General features: G+C 37.2%; 1 protein-coding gene across 1 annotated transcript in view; it reads right to left on the bottom strand.

Annotated features, from left to right (window-relative positions):
* RPRD1A (regulation of nuclear pre-mRNA domain containing 1A) overlaps nucleotides 1-23,611 on the bottom strand; it is a 32,406-nt gene extending 8,795 nt beyond the window's left edge. Inside the window, exons 1-6 of the mRNA XM_084887421.1 lie at nucleotides 23,309-23,611; nucleotides 10,742-10,871; nucleotides 6,932-7,038; nucleotides 6,381-6,478; nucleotides 2,973-3,099; nucleotides 2,658-2,833 (exon numbers count right to left, since the gene is read on the bottom strand). Coding sequence (XP_084743547.1) covers nucleotides 2,658-2,833; nucleotides 2,973-3,099; nucleotides 6,381-6,478; nucleotides 6,932-7,038; nucleotides 10,742-10,871; nucleotides 23,309-23,459 — 789 coding nt within the window. The 5' untranslated portion in view covers nucleotides 23,460-23,611. The remainder of the gene's footprint in view (nucleotides 1-2,657; nucleotides 2,834-2,972; nucleotides 3,100-6,380; nucleotides 6,479-6,931; nucleotides 7,039-10,741; nucleotides 10,872-23,308) is intronic.
* Between the last annotated feature and the right edge of the window lie 840 nt (nucleotides 23,612-24,451).

Here is a 24,451-nt window from a genome sequence, read left to right as displayed (position 1 = left end):
GCATTGACCCAGGAACCAAGAGGTCACAGGTTTGATTCCCGGTCAGGGCATATGCCCAAGTTGCGAGCTCGATGCCCAGTGGGGGGCGTGCAACAGGCAGCCAATCGATGATTCTCTCTCACCGTCGATGTTTCTATCTCTCCCTCTCCCTCTTTGAAATAAAAATATATTTTAAAATAAATAAAAATTTAGAAAAAATTTCTGTGTAATAGTATCCTAGTTCATTAGAAACTTAAATATTTCTTTACATATAAAAATGTTTAAAATCATTTAGGTCATTTCTTTATAATAGAAAATTTTCATGCTGAAAAACAACTCCCAAAAAAAGTTCCTAGAAGACTTTATTTCAAGACAGCGATTAACTCTGAGGGAGGAAGCAGGGACAGTTGCAGAGATGGGACTTAAGTTTTGTTTTAATCTTACATTTCTTTAAGTAAAAATTAAGAGCAAATATGTCTTTCTGGAAACTGATTCCCTGGCTCTAAATAATTCACTACCTCTTTGTGACCTGGGCAAGTTAGTTAATGTCCCTGTGCCTAAGTTTTCTTATCTGTAAAATGGGGATGATAATACTTCCTGATATATAGGATTAAATGAGTTGACATATGTGAAGTGCTTAGAATAGTACCTGATATACATAGTGTTATTGTTACTAGCATCGACCTCATCTCATACTAAGAATAGGGGGTGGGAGTAGGAGTGTAGAATCTGTTCTAATGTCTACATTTTCATTTAAAACATAAATTCTATTTTCCTAACCAGTGAAAAATAACCAACTTAAGTGAGAAAGCAATATAAAGTAGAATAACAGTTTCAGTATTCTCAATTTTTAAAAACATGAGACAATACAGGCTTTGGAGTTTGATATTTATTTTTAGCAGGAAGAATATGCTAATGATGATGACACCGTTAGAAGATACGCCATGTCCAATACCTGCAACAAAAGCTCAACAGAAGTTAAAGAAACCATACCAAAAGGCTGAAGACAAAAACTGTATGACATTACTTACCCTTAGTTCTGCTAATAAAAGAAGTAATAATATGTTTAAGACTGAAGTTCCATTACAAGATCAAAAACTAGTAAGTTAACTATCAAAATTATCTTTTAAACAAATTCTTTTACTTTCTATGGAGAACTGGGCAACTTCTTTAAAGGCAGAAAGAGCAAGGTGTCAACAACTATGTTCTAAGAGCATATATAGGTGGGGCAAACGTAGGTTTAAGGATATTCATATGGAAAATAACACAAGAATAAATAATAATATAAGAATAAACTCTGGGTAGACAACAGCATGGCAATTACCAGAGGGAAAGAGATATAGGGGAGGTAGAAAAGGGTGAAGGGGGGGTAAATGGTGAAGGAAGGAGACTTGACTGGGTTGGTGAACACAATACAACATACAGATGATGTGTTCTAGAACTACACTTGAAACCTATATAATCTTATTACATATCATCACAATAAATTCAATTTAAAAAGAAAAGAATAAACTGTGTTTCTTATACTCACAACTGTAAACCTAGTTTTGCCCACCCTGAATATGAGCAGAGGAGAAACAAATTGAAAAGGGGTAATGCTAAATTAAGAGCCAAGACATAGGGGGATAAGAGCTCTACTTCTGGTACTTCATCAGGTAGATGCTCTCAGGGGTAGAAATGGCACCATCTATGGCACAATTAGAGTTTGCTGAAACAAGAACTAAACACTATGAAATGCTTGAATTATATGATCTTGACCCTGAGAGGAGGGGAGGACAACTAAACACTAATAAAGGAAAGCAACTTAACAGAAGTGATATCATAATTTACTACAAATTAGCAGAGAGCAATCTCTAAATAAAGGGATCCAGATAAATTAGAAAGTCTCTTATGTATTAATAGAATAAGAAATTACTAGAGCAGTATACAATTTAAACAAGAACTAGTCAAATGAAAGATTCTTTTAAACAAAACCAAATCTGGCTCATCCACTTCTGACAATTGCTACTCTGCTCAAAGGAAATATGAGAGTGCTTCTTCTTTTTTTTTTTACTGCTACACCTCCAAATTTCTCATCAATAGTGTCAATTCTCAATTTAAACGGTATGTATGAGCTAGGTGGGAATATGTTAAGAATCAGGATCAGGGATAAAACAAAGGCATAACTTAAAGATTACTTTCCTGAGCAAAACTGATGAATTGTTCAGGAATAGAGACTGGGAACAAGCATACCCACAACAAATTCTATGCCCCAAAGTCTTTTTATTTAAACCTTTTGTATACCCAAAAGATTTCATGTATTCAGAACAAGAATTAAATATTTCCAAACATAACTTACTGTATTTGACACCAGACTGTGTAATAATTGCTATTTCCCCATTATTTTTATTCTTGAAAATAAGGATTTTAAACTCATAAGGTAAATTACTATAACTGGAATCTCAAATGAGTAAGTTTTAAATGCAACCAATTCTGCTAATTCAAATCTCTAAATTTACTTAGGCAGGTGGATTTGATCCAAGTAGAAAGAAACCAATTAATGCAAGTAATAACTTACCTGGGCCACTGTCTAAAAAAGGTCTATTAAAAAAAAAATGTACAGGAACATCAAGATATAAATTACTACCAAAAAAAATAAATTAATGAAATAAACATTAAAGAAGGAAAAGGTTACGCACTTCCAATTTATGCTCTTTCTCTGCAAGGGCTTCCTTTTGACAACGAAGGAAATCTGCTAACATTCGAGTAAGTTGTTTCCTATCATCTATTTCAGCCGCCAATCTGCCATTGTAATCTGCCAGCAACATACAAGCATCCTCTACCATTTTAGAAAGCCTTTCTCCAGATTCTTTATCTAAGAAAAGCACAGAATAAAATTACTGCCAAAACACGCACACAAAACAAAACAAACAAACAAACAAACAAACAAAAAAACAATGCCATCACTCACCCAAACCCCCTCCAAAATTTAGATCACATTTACGACATCTTACCTGTTATTTTATCTAGTAGGGATACTTCTTGGACTTCAACAGGCAAAGAAGCTATCCTTTGATGAACTGCTGCATCACCTGTAGCAGCATTTTCTAAATCTTGTAATGCTCTAACGAGATCTAGAGTCTAAAAAGTTATACAACTTTAGAACAAAAATAAAGGAAGCTTAAACAAATAGAAAATTTATTTCATAGTTTTGAAATTTTTATTTCACATTTATTAATCCTTATGAGCTACTTACTAATTCAAAGTTTGAAGTATCAATTGCTCTAGAAGACACTCCATTTCTTTTTTTCTTTTTTTTTCTTTTTTTAATATATTTTATTGATTTTTCACAGAGAGGAAGGGAGAGAGGTAGAGAGCCAGAAAACGTCGATGAGTGAGAAACATCGACCAGCTGCCTCTTGCACACCCCCTACTGGGCATGTGCCCGCAACCCAGGTACATGCCCTTGACGGGAATCGAACCTGGGACCTTTCAGTCCAAACCGGTTTCGGCTCCATTTCTTTTGTATATTAAGAGGAAAAAAAGAAAGCTACCCTAGGTACTGGAAATATATAAATTGGAAACATATAACTGAGATGTGGCCCTTGGCCATGAGGAACTCATACTCCAGTGGCAGAGACAGATAGTGTAAAAAGAATTATCTGACTATTAAATTGATGTGGTTGATTTATATATCAAACACACACAACGGTAAAAGGGAAGGAGACTATAACTTAAACCTGGACAAAACAAGTTTTATGTATGACATAATCATTATATTATCATTATCCTTGAATAGAATTTTGCATTATGAAAGTATACATTGGGGGAAGGATCTACAAATCACCTATCACAACACAGAAGAGTCTCCGCCACTCCATTTCTAAATGATACAATTAAAGCATAGGAAAAATGCAGTTTTGAAACATGCTTAAATACGGTGCCTTCAATTATTCTATAGTTTAAGGAGATCATTAAAATATTATGAAGTTCCACGTATCTGACTAGTACTTACATAATGCTTAACCAGTACAGTAATTATTTTATTAGAAATTTTAGTTGCATTGTTTCATATGCAAGCTATAGTTAGGAGCGAAGTGAAATCTTTGCTGACTTGACAATTCATAATGTCTATACAGCGATTCCAAATAAAAATTACCAAGTTTTCTTTTTACTTGTCTTCATCCCATCCTACCTCCTTTCTTTTCTTAATCTCTAAAACTAGATCCTGGGGCACTAATTATACTCATATTGAAAAATACAGAAAGTTGCCAATTCTGTGTATATATTAAGATGACACCAACAGATAGAATACTGAGTTTTCTTTGTTATTCCCTTGCAAAAAAAAGCTATCACTGGCATCTATACACAGCAAATGACTGAACAGCATAAGAATGAATGGAATCCAATAAGAAATAAGTACGTTTAATTCATTACTAAGTTTCAAATCCCAATATTAAAAAATTTTTTCACTATAAGTTATATCCCTTCAATGAAAGTGAACTTAAGAGCAATGACAATTACCAGGAAGCTTGTTTCTCATGGTGCCCCAATTCACACACACACAGGATGATCCAAAGTAGGTTTACAGTTGTGAGTGTGGCAAACACAGTTTGTTCTGTTTATTCTTGTATTATTATATATTAATTAGTGTATTATTTCCTATACAAACAACTGTAAATCTACTTTTGCCCACCCCTGGTGGTGTGTGTAATTTTTTCATCAGTCTTCTAAAATTTTCTGGAGTTCCAAGAAGCCTGGCTTCCTGGTCTTGACAACACATGCATGCTTTAACTACAACTTATTCTCATCACATCTTCACATTCCCACGAGTTAATTCTAAATTCCCGATCCTGAGTCAAGGATCAGATAATAAAGCAAAGTTGTCTGGAACAACTCTAGCCTAGGACTTTCTAACAGAGGAGAATGAAATGAGTTCGCTGGATCTGACAAAGAAAAATTTTAGTCATTCTTACAAAGAATGAGATAAATAAATAAAAGGTGACTACAAAGCTAGTCACCATTTTATCAGATTAATTACAACTACTCTGAAAGTTGTCAATATAAAACGAAAAGCAACAAAATAAAAAACAACAAAAAACTAAAAGCAACAATATTTATATAAATACTAGAGAATAGAGCAGCAGATGGTTACTCAAAGACACTTCTAAGAAGTACAACTGAGGTTACTCTTTCATCAGGGACTGTAGGAAGGGGTCAGACTTGCTAGAATTCAGATAAACTACTGTTCATGACATCATAATAAAGCTCTTAACAAAATGATTTTCTGCCTTATTACCGAATGGAAAGAAATATAGACCTTAGTATTTGTCTGGTTCAAATGTTATGTTCTTATTACTTTTCTAGCTCTCATCCTTTGGAGACCACATTGGCTTCAGCATTTCTGTCACTGCATCAACAGGTAGCTTGGCTCAAGGCCCTAGTTGAGCACCTTGGTTGGATTCTTTCTGCCTCCCTAGTACTGACTGACATAAATCCATAGTTCTAGGAAGGAACCAACTGTACCTTTCTTTCAAGCGCCTGTCATGAGAAAAAACTCTACCAGCCTCTGGTTTTATGCAGAGTTTGGGTCCAGTCCTCAAACTCCCACAGAACACTGTGTTTCTTGATACCCTCTAGGATATTAATTTCTGGCAACCCATGTCTGCTTCCAGATGACAGCTCAGCAGAAATCAGGCCCTAGCTCACACAGAGTTATGTTTTTGTACCATTTCTAGCCCACCATGATATTTACCTTGTTTTAAGAGTATGGCTATGTCTTCATTTTCTCCTTTTAAATTTTATCTGTCCCTCCTATATGTTTGAAACATAGAAGGAGGAAGCTTTAAGACTCAATGCCCACATAATTAAAAGTTAAAAATGTCTTTCTGGAATCATCTAGTAGGTAAGGAATGCTATACTATATCAACCTGAGAGAACATGGAATATTAAGTTAACAATTCTAATCCAATTTATCTTATCAAGAAACTACACAGTCCTAGTATAGCCACACAAAACTTGTTCTTCTAAGACTGGTTTTTACATATTTAAAAGCAAAAATACTTAAAAAGGGGCAGTGTTATCTCTAGAAATGAAATGCTTAGTGTACTTTAGTCATGCAACAAATAGTCTTATATAATATTTATTTAAAAGGTAACTGTTTAAGTAGTAGGTTCCTTACCAGATCTCATCATACTAAGCAATCAGAAATCCTTTCTATACAATATATGATTGCCCTAATATACACTGCACAACGTATTATATTAAACATAACAAATATTAATCAGAAATATAAGATATTCATGTAGCTTTTCTTGTGCCCAGAACTATAATAAAAATCAATTTATAAAAGTGAAACACTGAAATTAATAGAGCGTTGTGGCCACATGAAGTTAACTCCCTTAACAGAGAAAAACTTCTACCTGTGGTGGTTCACCTGGAGATCCCAGAGCAGAACAGTTTTCATTTTCATCCACTGTTATCTGTTCATAAGTTCGCTTCCCAGGCTTCTTATCACCATCTGAATTGAAAGAAAATTTAGGTTTCAATGAAAGAACATATTTTTGTTATTGTCAATGCTCTTACTTACGCATTCAGTGGATTGTACCCAAAACATTGTGGGTACCAGGGATTGTACCCACAAAGTTGGTATATCGGGATGATGCTCTAATCAGCTGAGCTACTCAATAAGCTTAATGAAAGGTTACATTTTGCCAGACCAGCGTGGCTCAGTGGTTGAGCGTCGACCTATGAACTAGCAGGTCACAGTTCCATTCCCAGTCAGAGCACATGCAGGTTTGTGGCTCAATCCCCAGTGTGGGTCATGCAGGAGGCAGCCAATCAATGATTCTCTCATCATTGATGTTTCTCTCTCTCTCTCTCCCTCTCCCTTCCTTCTCTGAAATCAATAAAAAGATATTGTTTAAAAAATACATTTTAATGAAGAGATCATGATAAAAGATTATATACTTACACAGAGCTTGCTTAAGTTGGTCTAATACATCATTTTCATAAACAGATCTTTCTTCCCAAATAGAAAGCACTCTTCCAAGGTGCCTCTTACAACTTTCATCAGTTTCACTAAAGAAAAAAAAAAAAATACAACAGTAAAAAGTATAGTGCTACTGAAAAGATAAGGGTAATTTAAATACAATCAGACACTCACTCCCTGAAAAGAGCTCCAAATTGCTTACTGAGCACCATTACGTGACCAGCAGTTCAGGGGTGCAGGGAGCCAAACAGATACTTCTGCTTCCCTTAAAGAGTTTATAGACATATTATTAAACAAACAAAGAAAGAAAAACGCAAATGTGTTAATGCCAGCTACTAGGGTTTTACAAAGGAGATGCCCCTAATCTAACGGGTGCTAAACAAGAGGCTAAGGAAGATTTCTAATGGGTGATTTTGAAATTTATTCAACAAATATTTAATCGAAGCACTATTTTTGACGTAGGCAATACATAGAAGATTTATGGCAGCTGTTTTTATAAATGCCACAAAAGAGAACAAGGTGTTAAAGAGAGGCATAACAGAGACCTGGCACAATTCTAGAGATATCAAGAATGATATCTGAGGAAGTGATATTTGAGATTGAAGATTGGACACACATGGAAGCGGCAAACAGACTTACTCCCAGGGACTTCCTCCGCCTGCATCACTACCAATGTAGACTGCGCCACTACTATCTCTGTCCTGGGGATTTAAGTCTTCTCATTGGTCTCCCAGACTTTATTCTCACTATTCTCTTCCAATGTGAATAGATCACACTGCTTTTCCAAGAACTGTCAATCATACCAAGAATAAACTCAAAATCCTTACCCTGGGCCACCAGGTGGACATGTTCTGCTTCCTGTCTACCTCTCAGTCCACATTCTCTAATATCTTCTCCTACAAATCTCCTTGCTTTCCCTAGCTGGTTTGCTCAGTAGTTAGAGCGTCAGCCTGAGGACTGAAGGGCTGAAGGTTTGATTCAGGTCAAGGGCATGTACCTCAGTTGCAGGTTCGATTCCCAAACCCAGTTGGGGCACGTGCAGGAGGCAACCAATCAACGTGTCTTCCTCACATTAATGTTTCTCTCTCTGTCTCTCCCGCTCCTTTCCACTCTCTCTAAATATCAATGGGAAAAATATCCTCAGGACCTAGCCAGTTTGGTTCAGTGGATAGAGTGTCGGCCTGCAAACTGAAGATCCCGGGTTTGATTTGGGTCAAGGGCACATGCCCAGGTTGTGGGCTTGATCCCCAGTAGGGAACGTGCAAGAGGCAGCCGATCAATGATTCTCTCTCACTGATGTTTCTCTCCTTCTCCCTCCCGCTCTGAAATCAATAAAAATATATTGCTTAAAATAAAAATCCTTGGGTGAGGATTAACAACAAAAATCCCCTAGCTGCTGATGCTCAAAAATGCCCAGCACACACCTGTGTCAATGTTTCTGTCAAGTGTTCTCTCTACTTAGAATCCTTCTCTCCTCAAGTCACATGATGCTCATTTCATCCTTTTCTTTAGTCTCTATTGAAATGCCACTTCCCTAACATAGTCATATTTTACCTCATGATATAACTGAGCAAGGTCATATATCTCTAGTTCCTTCCCTGCTTTATGTTTCTTATCTTTGACATTATAATATATATTCACTTGTCTATCTAGTCATTACCTGTGTCATCCACTGAAATGTAAGCTCCACTAGAACACAATTTTGTCTTATTCATTATTGTATCCTCTGGACCTAGTACATGTAGGCAGACCATAAATATTTTACTGAATTCTAGGGAAATACAACATATAAAAGCCTTAAGGCAGAAAGAAATAAAAAGAGGTTTGGTTAGCTTAAACTGTACACTACAGAGTATGAGTGTGGAAGAAGTGAAAGAGAGGAGTCTGAAGAGGTAGTCTGGGCCATGAAGCAACATCTTTTTTTTTTTTTACTAATGAGAGAGAGAGAGAGAGAGAGAGAGAGAGAGAGAGAGAGAGAGAGAGAGAGAGAGAAGAGAGAGAAGAGAGAGAGAGAGAGAGAGAGAGAGAGAGAGAGAGAGAGAGAGAGAGAGAGAGAGAGAGAGAGAGAGAGGAAGAAGAAGAAGAAGAAGAAGAAGAAGAAGAAGAAGAAGAAGAAGAAGAAGAAGAAGAAGAAGAAGAAGAAGAAGAAGAAGAAAAAGGAAGGAAGGAAGGAAAGAAAGAAAGAAAGAAAGAAAGAAAGAAAGAAAGAAAGAAAGAAAGAAAGAAAGAAAGAAAGAAAGAAAGAAAGAAGAGGGAAGAGGGAAGAGGGAAGGAGGGAGAGAAAGAGAAACATGAGTTTGTTGTTCCACTTATTTATGTATCCACTGGTTGACTCTTGTACCATGCCCTGACCAACTGAGAGATACCCACATAAGATGTGTCAAAGATAAAGACGCATCTTAGGTCTTGCTCAGGACATTTTAACTGATCTCTAGGACAAATGAGAATGACTCCAAGGCAAGGGAGTGTTATGATCAGCTCTGCAAATCTGACTAGTTTCTAAAAGGATTAAACAATAGTGGAGGCTACTGAACTTGTACAGAATTGACAATATGGTAATCGGAATGGGGAGAAATCTAAAGAACTGAGGGAACTGTATGTAGTATATGGAATAGGAGGAGAGGAGGAGAGAACAGCATGGTATAAGTCACAGAGAGTGAAAGATGACATGTGATTTCTCACACAGAGTGAAACCTAGAGAAGCAATGTATGGCATAGAGCAAGGGCACACTGAGTTCACTGTCAGTCACGGTGAGTCTGAGCTCTTTGGAAGCACACAACTAAAAAATTAATAAACAACTGGATATACAAGTCTACAAGAAAAAATATCTGGGCTGGAACATAAGATTGTGAGTTATTTGGGTGTGGATAATAACTGGTTACATGCAGTATATGAAATCATTCAGAGGGCAAGGGAAGAATACGACCCCTGAAGAGGACCTAGGACTGAATTCTAAGATTTAAATACCAACATCTAAAAAGATGATAAAAGACAATATCTAATTTAAAAGATAAATAATATTTATTCAAGAAAACAACATACAGCAGTATATCACTCTGTAATTTTAAAAGAATGCATCCAATGTGACTAAATCTGTAAAGGCATATGGGTGAGTATATTTTCATCCTTAACTCATTCAACACAAATCATCATTCACCACTGAACTATGTAATTTAGACTGATCTACTAGTCTATCCCAATAATGTTTACCCAGTTATTGACCAAGTATATCCATATGATGTTTGGAAATAAGCATTTTAAAAGGACATAGCCGAAGGAGACTCCTACTCTCAGAATCTTTCTGTAGCAAAATTTTTCAGCAGGTTGATGATTATTTTAAATATCCTAGATTTCCAAAGCAATTAACAATATTATGACATATACCCACCCTCACACTAGAAAACCTTAAAATCATTATAAGTAATATGAGAAAACATACTAAGTTTATCCAGAAACATTAGCTGAAATATTGATAGTTTTATAAGCCACAAATTTTCAATTCAATACCGTCATTCTTCTGAACAATGTTTATTCCAATATGGCAGTTTCTCTTTAAAGAAAGCTATAATTCAAGTACTCTAAATGCCCACTTTAGCAACAGTTTAAAAAAAAATTTCCTTCACAGAAATATGTAACACATTTACAAATGCCATTTATAAAAATCTTTCCAAATGAAAACTTCAAAAAAATACATTCCTTGGTTTTTAATTTAATAGCTTAAGGCAAGTTTAGCAAAAGGACATATTATGCATTTAAAACAGATTACCTAGTACCCAAAATAGTGATCATACCTTGAAACATGCTTAAAAGCCTCCACTATAACTGGTGCAAAATCTTTTGTAAACTCCGGCCCCTTCCTTTTGCTGTTCTGAATGACATCATTGGCTAGGTAGAGAAAAGTAAGCTTCCTGTTTGGCTTGGCTGAAAAATAAAAAAATTTTAAAATCTACTTAAAATATCCTCACTTAACTTGAACAAACTTTCTCAACACCTGAATTAATCTGTTTGACCATTACTTATCATGTTAAACCCTAGTTTTTCATTCTACAACCAAACTTATCAAGTTACTATTCTTCAACTCATCAGGATAACTACTCTATGGTTTCTGGAGATCAATTATGTATTCAAGTAGGAATCTTTCTGTTTCATTGCTGTTTTACTAAGTCAACCAAACTACTTTTCATTGATGACTAGTCTTGTCGCTATTCCCAAACTAATACTTTTATACACTGAAATCCTCATGTCTGTGCAAAAATGCACTTCTGTGACTCTATCTGTATAAAATTTTATTAATACTATTAAGCACTATATGAAATCCAATCTTTAAAAATAATGCACAATCAAATGAAAAATCAATTACAAGGTATCAAAAACCAGAATCTGGGATATTAAATAAACAATATGAAACCAATTTAATCAGGATTCTAGAAATGCCATCTAATTTCACTAATTCACAATCAGTTCATAATCTAGTTTTGTTTATTCATAATCAGAAAGTGGTAGGGTCATTAATTATTTTCTTAACCTGTACAGACCATATGCCTACTCATTTTGATATAATGCAGTATATCATAATCTAACTTAATCACCTATGTTTCCATGGAGATTGAAATTTAAAAATCACAGATTTGATGAATACAACAAAAAGCTAAAATTATATTGTGCTACCTATAAATTTCAGAACCCTCTCTCCAGGGAAAGCTTTCTACATGGACAGAGGCAGAAAAAAATTGAATAAACAACTTGGCTGGCGTGGCTCAGTGACTGAGCACCAACCTATGACCAGCAGGTCACAGTTGGATTACCAGTCAGGGCACATGCCTGGGTTTCAGGCTCCATCCCCAGTATGGGGAGTGAAGGAGGCAGCCAATCAATGATTCTCTCTCATCATTCGTGTTTCTGTAACTCCCTCCCTCTCCCTTCTTCTCTGAAATCAATAAAAATATTTTCTTAATTTGAACACACACACACACCCACACACACACCCACACACACCCCAAAGAGCATTACTGTAGGTTTTATAGAAAGAAATAAGAAAAGCCATTATCTTGAAACAAAAATACATGTTCGGTAAATGGATGGGGCTTCTAAGGCACACTCTACTTTAACTCAGTAATATTCTTTGCCACAGAGAGTGCATCATCAACAGATAGTTTTTAAAAGGGCTTTACCTGTCCCAGATTGGACAAAGAGTTCAGTCAAGCACTGCTCCTTAAAGCTGAGGTGGGTGAAAATGGATAGAGCTGGTGTATTCCGGTATCGCTGCCAGGATGCCCCAGACTTAGTCGCCCATCCATCCCTTGTGCTTTAACCCCTTTAAAGATTTTCTATGGTTCTCCAGATAACATTTTAACTCATTGTGAACCCAAAACCTAGCAGGTCTGTCCTCTACACTACTCTCTTCATGCCCACCACTACCACTACTGCTACTACTATTCCTCAACTCCTACCCATCCTTCCCATCTGCTAACTGGGTTCCTCTACATCTACACACAGGTTAGGCAGCCCTGATGTGTTCTCGTAACACTTCATACATTTCCTAGGAAGCACTTAATAATTATTTTATGTAATCTTATGATTTCCAACTAAATAAAGTTCCATGGAAAGCAACAACTGTCAATCTCAACTACCAATCTATGAAAATCAAGCCTAGCAGCTGACTCAGAATTTGCTCGGTATTTATTATGTCAATAAATTTTGGCCTAGACCTATGTCTTTAATTATTTGTACCAAGAACTTGGTGTCCAATCTTAACTTCACCTTGCATAGCTGAAAAGGGGAACACTTTTAAAATTACACTGCTCTCAGCAACCTCAATTTCAAATTATGAAAGACAAACTTTCCTACAGGTTCAGCAGCTCTTGCTTATTTTCAGTGTTTTGAATTAAAATATTTTCATTTCTTCCCCTCCATTCCAGAGTTCTCACAATCAATAACCTCTTAAAAAATGGGCAAGTACCGTGATGGGAAGGTCAAAGAAAACACAAATGTCAAGCAATTAAAAACAATTATCATTTTCAACATTTTAGATGAATCAAAATGAAAATATGACACTAACTAAAATTGGCAAGAGAATGGATAAGAGTACCGCCAATAAAGAGTACCACCAATAGATACCTTCAGATATTGGTAGTTAAAACATAAATTAGTGCAATGTCTTAGAAAAGTAATTCAGCGGCCTGGCTGGTATGGCTCAGTCGGTTGATTGTCCTGTGCACCAAAACGTTGCCGTTAAATTCCTAGTGGGGTGGGTAAGGGAGGCAGCTGATCAATGTTTCTCTCTCATATTAATGTTTCTCTCTCTTCCTCTTCCTTCCTCTCCCTTTAAAAAATAAAAAACACATATTTTAAAAAGTAACCTGGCAATATCTATAAAAAATGTAAATACACAAATCCCTTGACCCTGCATACGTATTTCACTTCTAGGAATATATACTATTGATAAATATAAATATATACTATTCATCATAACTGCACAAAGAAATCACTAAAGATATTGGTGATAACATCAAAAAAGATGATTAGCCCTGACCGGTTTGGCTCAGTGGATAGAGCGTTGGCCTGCGGACTCAGGGTCTCAGGTTCGATTCCGGTCAAGGGCATGTACCTTGGTTGAGGGCACATCCCCAGTGGGGAGTGTGCAGGAGGTAGCTGGTTGATGTTTCTCTCCCATCGATGTTTATAACTCTCTATCCCTTTCCCTTCTTCTCTGTAAAAATCAAAATATATTTAAAAAGAAAAAGAAAAAGAGAGATGATTAAAGAAATCATGGTATATCCATTACATGTTTTAAATAGCAATTATTTTTGTTTATTTGTATGTACTCTGTAGTGGAAATGTTAAAACATGATAGCTTTTACTACAAACTCTCAACCACTTAATTTTAGAGCAGAATATATGTTTTGGGGGATTTTTGTGCTTCACCTGAATTTAGAAGTAATGTCAGAAAATGTTAAGCATGTCCTTTTTTAGAAAGTACAAAGTTTCTGATCACCTATTACAATGGTAATCAAGTGAATTAGGAGTATTTAACTGTAACCTTGAATTATAAAGATGGGATGCAGGTATCTGCATACACACACATATATATTAGAGGCCTGGTGCATGAATTCATGCATGGGTAGGTCCGGCCAGCCTGGCCAGGGGGAGGGGACACGGGCAGTTGGCCAGCCTGCCTCCTGGTCGAACTCCTGGTCAAGGGGACAATTTGCATATTAGCCTTTTAATATATAGGATAGGAATGTCACAGTGTGAGATGCTGCTAGCCCAGACACAACATATTAAAGTTATTTTGTGAAGACTGGTTATTATATTAAAACTGTTATGGCCATTATACCTCAAAAAAAAAAAAAAAAAAAAAAGGTTGCTAAATAAATGACTCAGTTGACAAAGGGGAAAAAGTAAACATTTATCCTGTTGTGCCCATTTGAACAGAATTTCAGAGTCACCAATGGTTGATGAAAGAAAGTTCTTATACAATTTCAGTATGCCTCAGAATCACCTAGAAGGCTTATGAAAGCATAGATTACTGGTTCCTATCCACATAACTTCTGATGTAGATCTGGGGTAGAACCCACGAATCTGCATATCCAACAAACTATCAGGACATACTAATGCTGCAGCCTGGGGTTCACACTTTTGAGAATCTCGGTTACAGAGAATTCTGGATTGTAAACACGGAATGACTGGACCCCCAAAGACAGTTTCAGAACTGGCAGTTTTCATCTCAGGTTCTGCCAGAGAGGTGAGAGTTCTCCCAGGCCATTGGCGACCTTTCCCTCAGTGAGTAGGCCTTAGACATTCACTGTTTGCCCTTCACATCTGCTTATTTTCTGTGTCTCTTGTCTTCTTTCTCTCGTTTTCTGTTGTTTCTGCTACATTTCAACCTTCTACACATACATTAATATAAGTATATATTTACAAGCATATACATGTATAAGGTAATATTAATGTACCCAGACAAGAAATATGGGAAATAAAATAATACTTTAAAAGGTTTTGACAAAAATATGTCTAAGCCTTTCATCTCAAGTGCTTTCAGGAAGGAATAAAAGTTTCCAATATTTGTGTGCAATATACATGTAATATTTGGTACATGTTAAATAAAAATAAGTATTATCATTAAAAAAATTTAGAAATTCACATTTTGGCAACCCCTGATTTTTAAAAAAAAGGGTTAAACCAACTCATCAGTGGCTGCTACAATCACTGAGTAAATAAAAGGTGATGGGGAGTGTATAATGGATTCATAACACACCAAATGATCAAAGTTGTCCTTAAATATAAAGTAAGTTCACATTATGCATCTGTTAATGTGATGGACCGAAAGTGCAGAACACTTCCAATGAAGTATTCCTTGAGAATGACTTTAGGATAATCTTGTTTGTAATATAGATTATTTTGTTAAGATCTTGATAAAAGTTGCATTATCCTAAAGTCTGTATAGAAAAGCAAGTAAACTAGAATAGCTAAAACAATTTTGAAAATATAGCAAAAGAAAAAAATATATATAGCAAACATAACCTATCAATTTTCAAGACTTATTATATAGCTATCATAATCAAAACTATGTATGGTATTGGTGGAGGGAGATACACATAGATCAGTAGACTAGAATAATAGAAAACCCAGAAATAGATTCACACAAATATGCCCAGGTCAATTTTTTTTAAATATATATTTTTTATTGATTTCACAGAGGGAGATGGAGAGATAGATAGAAACATCAATGATGAGAATCATTGATCAGCTGCCTCCTGCATGCCCCCTATGGGGGATCGAGCCCGCAATCTGGGTATGTGCCCTTAACCAGAATTGACCCCAGGATCCTTCAGTCATCAGGCCATCACTCTCTCTATTCACTGAGCAAAACCAGCCAAGGGCTATGCCCAGGTCAATTCTGACAAAGGCACAAAAGCAACAGAATGAAGGAAAAATGCTCTTTTCAACAAATGATGTTGAAACATCTAAATATCTTTATGCAAAAAGTGAACCCTAAATTTCACACCTTATACAAATATTAACTCTAAATGAATCATGGACTTAAATATAAAACTAGACACATTTTAGAACAAAATGTACAAAAAAATCTTCAGAATCCAGGGCTAAGCAGAGTTCTTAAAACTGACACTGAAAACTTGATTCATAAAAATTTGAAAAACCGGGTTAAGTAGAGGGTGTACCAAGAGTGAAGTGGATGTCACTGTGAAAAGTCAACACAAGGATTCCTTGTGATAATGAAAATGCTCTGTATCTTGACTATATCAATGTCAATATCACAGTTGCAGTGTTGTTTTGCAATATCTTGTTTTAAAATTTTATAGAAAACTATTTTTGCATGGTGTTATCATTGGAAGAAACTGGCAAGGGGTAAAAAGGATTTCTCTGTATTATTTCTTATAACTTCATGTGAACCTATAATTATCTACATATAATAGTATTTTTAAAAATTTCCACATTAAGGCCTCTAGTTTCAGAGCTAAAGCACTCCTAGGAAGAGGTGGTTGGAAGAAACTTCAGACATTACTGTACATATTTTTTATGGATTATTAATAGTAATTACACAGATTTAAAAGTTAGTTTTGAAAACTAAAACAACTATAATGAATTAGGCAAGATTACAATTAAATAAAACAAAATTAATGTAAAGCATTCATGGTCTCTGTTAATGTGAGAGTAGTTCTCGAATTTTCTGATCTCGGTACCCCTCATGCTCTTGTAATTACTGAGAAATCTAAAGAGCCGAAACCGGTTTGGCTCAATGGATAGAGCATCGGCTTGGAGACTGAAAAGTCCCGGGGTTCGATTCCGGTCAAGGGCATGTACCTTGGTTGCAGGCATATCCCCAGTAGGGGTGTGCAAGAGGCAGCTGATAGATGATTCTCTCTTATCGATGTTTCTAACTCTCTATCTCTCTCCCTTTCTCTCCGTACAAAATCAATAAAATATATTTAAAAAAAAAAAAAAAAAGAGCTTCGGATACTTACCTTATTGGAAATTTAAAAATATGTATTAATTCATCCAAGAGCAATAATAGAAAAACATTATATGCTAACATAAATAACATTTGTTTAAAAGATAAGTTTCCAAAACTTAACCACAATATATGATTTTGTTGGAAATAATGAAAAAAAGCAGGCCTCCCCCAGACATACAGCTGATAAGAGAAAAGTATTTGAATGGCCTTTACAGATAAATTGTGGGTATCTTCTTTAAAACAACACCAAAACCCAACAAGTTGTGATTTTTAAGATTCTCAATTACAATATAAAATCTGAAAACATATAAAAAACTTTATTATATTAAAACCCGTTAGTTTACCATGGATGTTTTACTTATGCAGAATTTTGTAACATTGTGCATCAGTCTTTTGAAGAATGTTGGTTTAGCTGAGTTACACAGATATTCCAAACGTTGAAACATTTTATCAGGGAGTATCAAAAATCACATTTGTAAATATCATTATTGATTTCACTGGAAAAGTGTTAAAAAGTATTGGAAAGTTTATAGACTCAGGGTGGCAGATGCAAATTTTCCAAAATTCTAATTTTTGCTTGAAACCTTGAATTTCATAATGGCAACAAATACTGTCAGTATTCTTCCTCGACAAAACAGGCTCACTACATTCACTTATGAGAAAAACCTGCCAAATACCAAGTCTGAATAACCAGTTTCTCTGTCCTTTTTTTTTTTTTTTTTTTAAATAAAAATGGTGCACCATGAAAAAAGCAGCTGATTTCATTCATAACTCAATCACACAAGTATATTTCCTCCAGAATGTTCTATACATAGTACTTTATGTACACTTCCCATCTTGTCACACAGATCATTAAAAAGATATGCACTCACATCTAACACCATATTTAACTGAAAAAGACTGAAAGCTTTCTCCCTACGATTCAGGAAGAGGAGGGTGTCCACTTTCACAACTTTTACTTAACGCTAGAGGCCTGGTACACAAAATTCGTGCACAGGTCAGCAATCAGGGCCAATATGTGGAGTGATGGGTGAGGCGAAGGGGGAGGGGCATGCTGGCCTTGCCCCCCGCAGCCGCTTCCCTCTCGGGAGACAAATGCTCAATGCGGGAGCTGCGCCCAGTTAGTTCAACGGCTGGCCCCGCCCGCTGCCACTGCCAGTCGCCTCCCTCTGCAGGGCAACTGATAGGGCGATTCGGGATGGGGGGGGGGGGGGGGCGGGGGGTAAGGCCCTGCTGGCACCCGCCTTGGCTGGCCTGGGGCCTGTGGGCAGTTCTGTGTTGAAAGTTTGCCCCCTAGTGGCCAGTGCACATCATAGCAACTGGTCATTCTGCCATTTGGTCGATTTGCATATTAGGCTTTTATTATATAGGATAGTATTAGAAGTTCTAGCCATAGCAACTCAAGAAAAAGAAATAAAAGAGGTAATATTATCTCTGTTTACAGATGACATAATCTTACTTGTAGAAAACCCTACAGATTCCACCAAAAAAACTATTAGAACTAATAAACATATTTAACAAAGTTGCAAGATACACAATCAACATTCAAAAATCAGTTATACTTATCAATTACAACTGAACAATACAAAAGGCAACTAAGAATACAATTCCTTACAGTTATATCAAAACAATAAAATAGTAATAAATTTAATTAAGGAGTTATAAAACTTATATACCAAAAACTACAACACTGCTGAAAGAAGGCATAAATAAATTGAAATACATCCAATATTCATGAACTAGAAGAGTAAATATTGAGATAACAATACTCAAAACGACTTATAGATTAAATGCAATGTCTCTCAAACTCCCAAGGGCATATTTGCAGAAAAAGAAAAATCCATCCTAAAATTCATATATTCTCATCCCAAATAGCCAAAACCACCTCAAAAAAGAAAATTATAATGGGGAGACTTACTAGAAAGCTACAGTAATCAGAACACAATTGACCCTTGAAAGATGTAGGTTTGAACTGTGTGGGTCCACTTAAATGCTAATTTTTAAACAAATACTAAATATATTTTCTCTTTCTTATGATTTTTTTTTTAAATGTTTTTATTGACTTTAGAGAGAGGAAGGGAGGAGAGAGGGATAGAAACATCAATGATCAGAATCACTGATTGGCTGCCTCCTGCATGCCCCCCTTCTGGGGCTTGTGCCCTGATGGGGAATGGAAATGGAATCGGACCTCAACCTCCTGGTTCATATGTTGACACTCAACCACTGAGCAACACTGGCCGGGATATTATGTTTTTCTTAATAACATTTCTTTCTCTACCTTACTTTAAGAACATAGTATATAATACATATAACATACAAAATGTGTTCATTGATCATGCTATCCATAAGCTTCCAGTCAACACTAGGCTATTAGTAAAGTTTGGGGGTAAGTTATTTGCAGATTTTTGACTGCACTAGGGGTTGGTATCCCTCTAGCCCTGCATTGTTCAAGGGTCAATTGTGGTATAAAAGAGGCATATAGCCCATGGAATAAAGAGCCCAGAAATAAATCCTCACTATATAGTCAGACTAATCGTTATGATGCAAAATAAAGCCACAAGCAAATTCCATTCCACACTCACTAGGTTGACTTCTTTTCAAAACTCAAAATAAGCACCTGTAGGAACTAGGACCATGGTATAGTGCAAGCATGTCAAACCTGCGGCCCACAGGCAGCATGCATGTGGCCCACAATGAATATTTTTGCAGCCCAGCCAATATAATGGCATGTAAGAAATGTAATAAAAAATTCATAACTTAATTTTTACAATAGCCTGTTAGACAGAATTATTAATAACGAACTACAATGTTCAATAATTACCGATCATTACAACTGTATTTCATTCATTTCCCTCAGGCGCTTACGCAGGCACACCCTCTCTCCACTAATACTGTAGCAGCGAATATTTTAGCAGCCAATGGTCAAGTCATTAGTTTTAGACTGACTTGTTTGGTGTGCACAACAGGAATTATTTTGGTTTCAGAGAACAAGAAAAATAGGTTTATTTGTGTTACGTTTATTAATTTGTGCAGTTATTCAGTGTCTGGTAAGCTAATGTTCAAGAAAAAGTATTAATTTTTATTAAAATGTCCTATTATTTTTTTAATGATTACTCATTTATTCCAGCCCTTTGTATTCAGCGTGTTTCTATGGAAATAAACCTACGTTGCTATGAAAATGGAAGCTTTTGTTTTTTAACATAAAGTTACACCTTGTTTATTTGGCTGGTGTTAGCCTTTGAGTTTGACATGCTTGGTGTAGTGTAAATGGCAATCTAAAACCGGAACAGCCGCTGTGAACAGTATAAAAATTAAATACAGAATTATCACTATTACCAACCTTATTATAATCACCAACACCATTCAGTTCCTAAAGCATCTATTTATATGCCTTAAATTTTCTAATTATGAAGCATTTAAACATGGAAACATCCCCAAACACAGGTAATAAATAACACATCTATCATTTCTGACATTTGTATCAATATTTTAAAAATTGATAACAAACCCATTTTCATTTCCTCTCTCCTTTATGAACTAACGACGATGGACAAATATAACCTCACAGGTAGATCTGATCAGAAATTCCTAACTGGGAGGTGAGGTGTAGCCAGGCCCCAGGCCTATAACTTCTTCAGAGAAAGGTTTTAAACCAGCCCTGAGCATTGCTCTTATGATCTAGTTAGCACACCTTTGATATACCAGAATCCCCTCAAAGGGGATAGTAATCCTCAAGAGAACTCATAATCTTGTTAACTATCCTGTAATCCAATCCCTACCTTCCTTTCCCCTCCTGAATTTCAAATACACAAAAGCTGCAAAACTGTTATTCTCCAGAGCATTCTCTGGCATATGTCGTCAGTTTGACTCAAATAAACTCTTGTAAAAATTCTCTACAATTTGGATGTTTCTTATGTCAACACCACTATTTATAGAATAGGGTGTTAATCCTTATGATGCATGTAACTGAAACTACAGATATCTATAAACTAGAGTATTGCTTTGCATGTTTTCAAACTACTAAATGGCATATTGGTCTGTACCTTGCTTTCTCAGCTCAATATTTTGTTTACTGTTGTTTTTAATCTGTCATGTTTTATGTAACTCTAGTTCATTCATGAAAACTAGACAGTACTACATTATGTAAATATCACAGTACAGTTGTTCATACAGTAATGAGATGTTTAAAACTGTATCTAATTTTGTTACTAACAGGCTGCAATAAACATAACTCCTTGAGCATAGATACTAGTTTCTAGGATATATTCCTAGAAAGAAAACTGATGGGTCAAAGGATAAACGTATATTTCAACTTTTTCGAGGTTGCTAAACTGATTGCCTTTTTATATTCTCACCGACAGGGTGAGAAAGTTCGTTTCTCTCCACCCCCTCCAAAAAAAAAGTTCATTTCTCCTTATCCTCACCAATTCCTGGTATTGTCTTTCTTTTTAATTTTGCAAAATAAAGAATATAAAGTGGAGCCCTAGCTAGTCTGGCTCAGTGGACAGAGTGTCTGCCTGCGGACTGAAGGTCCCATATTCCATTCCAGTCAAGGGCACATGCCTGGGTTGTGGGTTCGATCCGCACATGAGATGTATATTGATGTTTCTATCTCTCCCCTTCCCTTACTCTCTAAAATCAATTTTTAAATTTTTCTTAAAAAAAGAATGAAAATTATTTTTTTTAAAAAGAATATAAAGTGGCGTCTCACTGGTTTATTTTTCCCTGATTAGTAAGATTAAGTATCATTTATTGGCCTTTCAAGTTTTCTCTCACGTTTAACAGTATCACCATTTTTCTACTGATTTGTGGTCGTTCTTGATAATAGTCTGATATCAACCCCCTATTGGCTGTAAGTGTTTTTAAATGCTCCAGCCGCCAAAAAGGATAAACCTGTTGCTGATTTTGAAATCCAGTAAGGTATAGAAGCAAAGACATTCCTGCCATCTCAAAATTCACAGCTATTTTCCAGATCTTTATATATGGATTTCTCAAACCTTTCTGACCAACTCACTAAAGATAAATTCCTCCTTGAGAGTCAAATATTCACACACACTTATATATGAACTGAAAATGGAGCTCTAAATCAATTTCTTCTACTGAATTAACACAAAAGAAAAAAAAGTTTTGTCTCCATTCTAAATAGCCAAGGCTCTCATATTAATTAATACAGCATAATGGTTTTCACATGGGTCGGTAAACAGGCATCTATTTTGATCAATAACAACTTATTAAAACCCTTAATAAATAACCATCTTTTCACTACATCAACAACGAAGAGTACCCACTTTCTCTACTCAACGAATTAAGAATTGAGGTACAAATCCAGACTACGCAAACGTATTTTTTTTTTTTTTTTTAATTTTCAGTCGCACTAACATGCAATCAGTTCTTACAGATGAAGGTGCTGTGCAGAAGTAAAATGATTCTGGGTATTTCAGTGAGAGTAAATTACTACTGGAAAAAGTTAACTTCCCTTACAGAAGCAGCATCGAAAAAACAAAGACGGTTGCCCTAGACGCACACAATCAGCAAGAAATGACCTTAGATCACTTAATCCAAACACCTCATAATCAGATGAAGCAACTCCAATACCGAGATTAATAAATCTGCCCATGGGGGAGATAAGAGATCAACCGCAGGACTTGTATACATGCATATAAGTACAACCAATGGACACAAAACTCTGGGGAGGGAGGGTATGTATGGGAGGAGGGAGGGAGCAATGGTAAGATATGTACACAGAATAAATAAATAAATAAATAAATAAACAAACAAACAAATAGAAAGAAAGAAATCGGCCCAACCCAGGTCCTCTAAAACCTATACACCCAGGTTTCTCTCCCTGGCACTCCACATCTTCTTGCAGACTTCCCAGTTCTAAAACTGATTCCTTTACTAATTTTACAAGACTGTGCTGATGTGCTATAGACATGATGACAGTCACCCCCACCCTCACACCAATCTTTTCCTTTGCACCTCCCTACTTCTCTCCTGGCCAGCCTCCATTCCTGATGTGCAGAATGAAAGAAACAAAAACAAAAACAAAAAAATGCCCGGCTGCCTGAATGTCTGGCCCGTTAGGTGCGGGGTCCTGAGCCCCGAGTGACTGTTTCCGTGTTAAACCAATCGGTCTTTTTTTAACCCTTCGCCCCTGGATCCAGCAATACCTACACAGGGCCGGCCTGGCGGGCAGCGCCGTGCACGCCGCTCTCCGGCCCGCGGGGGGCCGGGGGGCCGGGGCTCCGGGGGGCCGGGGGGCCGGGGGGTCGGGGGGGCCGGGGGGCCGGGGCGCCGGGGGGCCGGAGGGCCGGGGGGGCCGGGGGGCCGGGGCGCCGGGCGGCGCGGGGCCGATCGGGGCACGGGGCTCCCGGGGACTCACCTTTCCGCAGCTCCCGCTCCCACACGGTGACGATGGGGCGCGAGTGCTTGCGGTGGTGGATGAGCCACAGGGACAAGGTCTGCACGCTCTGCTGCGAGTTGCTCAACTCCGACAGCTTCTTCTCCAGCGCCGCCTCGGAGAAGGCGGACATGCCGCCGCCGGCCGCACGCGGTGGGGCGGAGGGGAGGAGAGTCTGGCCGCACTCGCCGCGGCCTCGCCCCCTCACCCCACCCTTCCCCACGCCCCAGCCACCGCCGGCCGGACGCCCGGGACCCACGCGAACCAGCAAGATGGCGCCCTGCCGGATGTGACGTCCAGGAAGAGGCGGGACCTCAGAGGCATGGGCGGGGCGGAAGCAGCGTAGGGGCGGGGCGGGGCGTGCCGAGGGTCTGAGCAGGGCTGGTGGGCGGGGTCTGCCCGGCCTGGTATCCTCCTGGGCCTATGGGAAAAATCTCAGAACCAGGAAAGGAGTCATAGCCCTAAATGGTTTGCCAGAGTGGATAGAGTGTTGGCTTGCTGACTGAAAGGTCCCAGGTTCAATTCTGGTCAAGGGCATGTACCTTGATTGTGGGCACATCCCCAGTCGGAGTGTGCAAGAGGCAGCTGATCAATGATTCTCTCTGATCGATGTTTCTAACTCTCTATCCCTCTCCCTTCCTCTCTATAAAAAAATCAATAAAATATATTGGAAAGAAAAGTGATTAAAAATCTCTATGTGGGCGTGTAAATTGGTATAGGCACTTTGGAAGACTATTTGAGGCCTGGTGCACAAAATTCCTGCACAGGGAGGGGGTATCCCTCTAGTCTTTTATATAATGAAAGCAAGTTGAATCTTTTCCCATAAATGCTCAACTTTTCTTTTGTGCATTCCTCCTAGCCAAGAACAGAAATACCTCTACATTTATTCAAATATTAGCAGTGTTTTTGGTTGTCCTCATATAGATCTTGCATAGGTATGTTAAAGAAAACTGGTTTTTAAGTTGACATATAAATAAAAACTAATAGTTGAACATCATTTCTAAATTACTATCATGGTCTCAATCTGTAAAAATTGGAAGTTTCATCAAAATTCCACAAGGCGGCAGACTGGTTCCATTATATCTGGCTAGTGAACTGATTTAAATACATTGTAGATATTCCCAG

This window comes from Pipistrellus hanaki (genome assembly GCF_964339955.1).
Source record: "Pipistrellus hanaki genome assembly, chromosome: 6".
Lineage (NCBI taxonomy): Eukaryota > Metazoa > Chordata > Mammalia > Chiroptera > Vespertilionidae > Pipistrellus > Pipistrellus hanaki.
The sequence above is the reverse complement of the archived record's forward strand: the minus strand, read 5'-3'. Positions and strand labels throughout refer to the sequence as shown.